General features: G+C 44.8%; 1 protein-coding gene across 1 annotated transcript; it reads right to left on the bottom strand.

Moving 5' to 3' along the window:
- Positions 1–1,329: 1,329 nt before the first annotated feature.
- Positions 1,330–2,415, bottom strand: LOC147893331 (uncharacterized). The gene is made up of 3 exons (XM_087386445.1): positions 2,264–2,415; positions 2,115–2,176; positions 1,330–2,023 (listed from the first exon to the last, which is right to left on the bottom strand). The coding sequence occupies exons 1-3, from the start codon at positions 2,319–2,321 to the stop codon at positions 1,892–1,894; spliced, it is 252 nt and encodes an 83-aa protein (XP_087242571.1). The 5' UTR covers positions 2,322–2,415; the 3' UTR covers positions 1,330–1,891.
- Between the last annotated feature and the right edge of the window lie 489 nt (positions 2,416–2,904).

Here is a 2,904-nt window from a genome sequence, read left to right as displayed (position 1 = left end):
TGAAGTGCGTTTTCAAGCTGAGAACTCATATGAAGGCAGCTTGATGTTCTTCTGACTGGGATGCACGGCATGAACATAACTCTGCAAGGGCTCAGAGACTCAAGTCCATTGTTTTGGATGACATCATTTGGGATGATGTCCGCCTATTGCTTCAGGTTACAAAGCCTATCCTTCATGATGTTGAGGCTTGTTGACGGGAATAATCCTTGCATTAGGGAGGTGTATGAAGGGTTGGATAGCATGCTCAAAACAATTCAAAATATGGATGTTTGTATGCTTGGAGGAAGGAGGAGTTGAAGGCACGTGCAACCTCTCAATGGAGAGAATATCATTCACCTTTGGAGGCTGCAGCCTTTGTTAAGGGAAGGGGCAAGAAAGGGACGGGAGATAGTATTGAGACGACTTGTCTCAAATGCAGACGATAGGAGGAAAGTGCAGGATATTAAAGGCAAGGAAAAAGGCTGTTTGGTTTAGTGGAAGCACTAAATGACATGTTTAAGATTTCCTCCGTTATATTGGTGGGAGGACTATGGTGCAGATGCTCCATCATTGCAATGTTGGGCCCTTTGCATAGTCAGCCAAGGTGTTAGCTCTCCATCATTGCAATGTTTGGCCCTTTGCATAGTCAACCAAGGTGTTAGCTCTTCACCTGTTGAGCACTTGTGGTCGTGGAGCAATTTTGGAAACATGGCATCCAAGGAGAGGTACATGTTTGGGGCTCAGAAGGTACATGATCTTGTATTTGCTAATACAAACTTGCCTGCTCACAAGTAGTGTACTCTTGAACCATATAATGCTGACAATGGACTCAAACTCAAACAGTGATGCAGCAAAGGATAATCCTCAACATGAGGATGATGATGGGACCCATGATAATGATGAGGAGGCTCACCAAGATGAGGGAGAGGCCAGTATCACTATGCCACCTACAAACCATTAGTCTAGTTTTCTATATATCATGTACTTGACTCTTTTTTCTATTTTGTATTGACTCTCGAGACCTGCAGGCAAGCCTCAAGCATGGCATCCTTTTCTTGCATTTTGTGTGTGCTCTTTGATCTATGGTATCCCAGACGTCCCTCTTCATGAGTGTACACTCAATCTTCTATGGAATTGTGTGTTTTTAAAAGTTGAAGGCTGAAATGGAACGTTTAGAGCTGCTACAAGTGGTTTTCTTCTCATATTTCCATGTGATTTGATAATGTGTCGTATGACATGGTGTTCTCATTCTCGTCCCCCGTTTTTCCTTCCTAGAACGTTCCCATTCCAGCATCCAAAGTTCCCAAAAACCTTCCGTTTTCCTGGTAAGTATAGGCCACATTCCAAATAGAACCTATAACACGTTGTGCATTGTCATAAAGAAAAGCTTGAAGCATTCTTGCCTCCAAAAGGGATACTCTCTCATTGACTAATGAGGCAAGGCATGACTACCCTAAAGCCAAAATAGAAGTGCAAGCCTGTAAGCTCTCTGCAGCACCGCTAAATATCCACTCTTATTCACATTCTTTCTACATAAAGTTCCCACCTTCCAAAAGTTGAACAAAAGATCTAAACAGGTGCTGCATACACTGACAGCAATCGGAACAGCTCCTCGGAGGCTTCAATAAACAGCAGTTTCAGAAAGAGACGGCTAACTGCATCACTTCTGAAAATTCAAGAAAGAACCAGCGGCGGACTTCACACTTTTAAGTTGACAAATGTTGAGTACCATTCTTCTATGTTTCCCAACCGTACCTTATCTCCCCAGAACTCCCCAGGCGTAGTTCCGCATACAGAAGACTTGCAATCCCATACAATTCAATACAGCAAACCTGAGGTGCCACTCTCCGTTTTCCGTTCAACTAGCATCGGACACTTTAGTCGAGCTTTTTTGAGCATGAGAAATTCTGGATCACGCATCCAATTCCATAGCTTGCGCAGCTTTTGCCTTCAACAGAGCGGAAGCGGAAGATTTCAAATTCACTTTTGCCTTTCTTCCAACCTTGAAACCCCTTTTCCTTTTTGTCTTCTTGGAGACATCGACCTGAAATTTGCAACGTAGAGAAAATAAACGAGCAGAAACCGACTGATCAAGGAAGAGCATAAACACAGTAAGAAGGAATGCATCTCCTCACTTTCATCCGGTCTGCCTTAGCCTTGAGCTTCTTCTCTCTTTTGACCTTATCTTCCCGCTCACCTGTGACAGTCAGGGCGACGACTCGTTAGTCCTAAACTATACGTGTTAGCGATGGCGCTTTGTGCTTTAAATGGCGAAATACTTTACGTTTTAGATCAAACTCGTGTTGCTTCTTGCGTTTGGAGAGGCTGTTCTTCTTGGACATGATGATTGAACTCTGCCTGCAAAAAATAAAAAGGATCCGAAATGCTTCACTTAATCCGTCTTATCCTAATTAACAGCCATCATGCCACGTGCCACTTGGGCGGAAGCAAAGACGGTCCAAGCTGGCAAATATGCTAATTCGCTTCTATTAATTAATTAATCACTCGCTTCCCCCTCAATTAACAGATCGTAATTAACCTATCCTAATCGCTCCTCTACCCAAAAGTATTGATTTATTATCTATCACCTCCCCCCGATCTCAATTAAGATATGCTTATTGTTTTAATCAATCTAATTTAAGGAATTAGCCTAGCTCACTCCGCTCAGAACATCTCCGCTGTTCGCTCTCCACTGCACCCTCTCCTCCACTCATGCCTCTCAGCCTCCTCCCTTCTCCACTCCCTCCCCTCTCCCTCTCCCTCCGATCTCTCCTCTCCCTCTCGCTCTCCCTTCGCTCAGCCCTCCCCTCTTCGTGCGCTCAGCTCCTTCCCCCTCTCCCTTCACTCCCTCCTTCCCCCTCTCCCTTCACTCCCTCGCTCAGCCTCCCTCCGCCCCTCTACCCTCCAGTTTCTCTCCCTTAACTC

Source organism: Dipteris shenzhenensis, chromosome 15, assembly GCF_047967505.1.
Source record: "Dipteris shenzhenensis isolate YYH24624 ecotype China chromosome 15, Dip_SZ_1.0, whole genome shotgun sequence".
In the NCBI taxonomy this organism is placed as follows: Eukaryota; Viridiplantae; Streptophyta; class Polypodiopsida; order Gleicheniales; family Dipteridaceae; genus Dipteris; species Dipteris shenzhenensis.
Note: the sequence above shows the minus strand (reverse complement) of the source record. Positions and strands in the feature narration are given on the sequence as shown.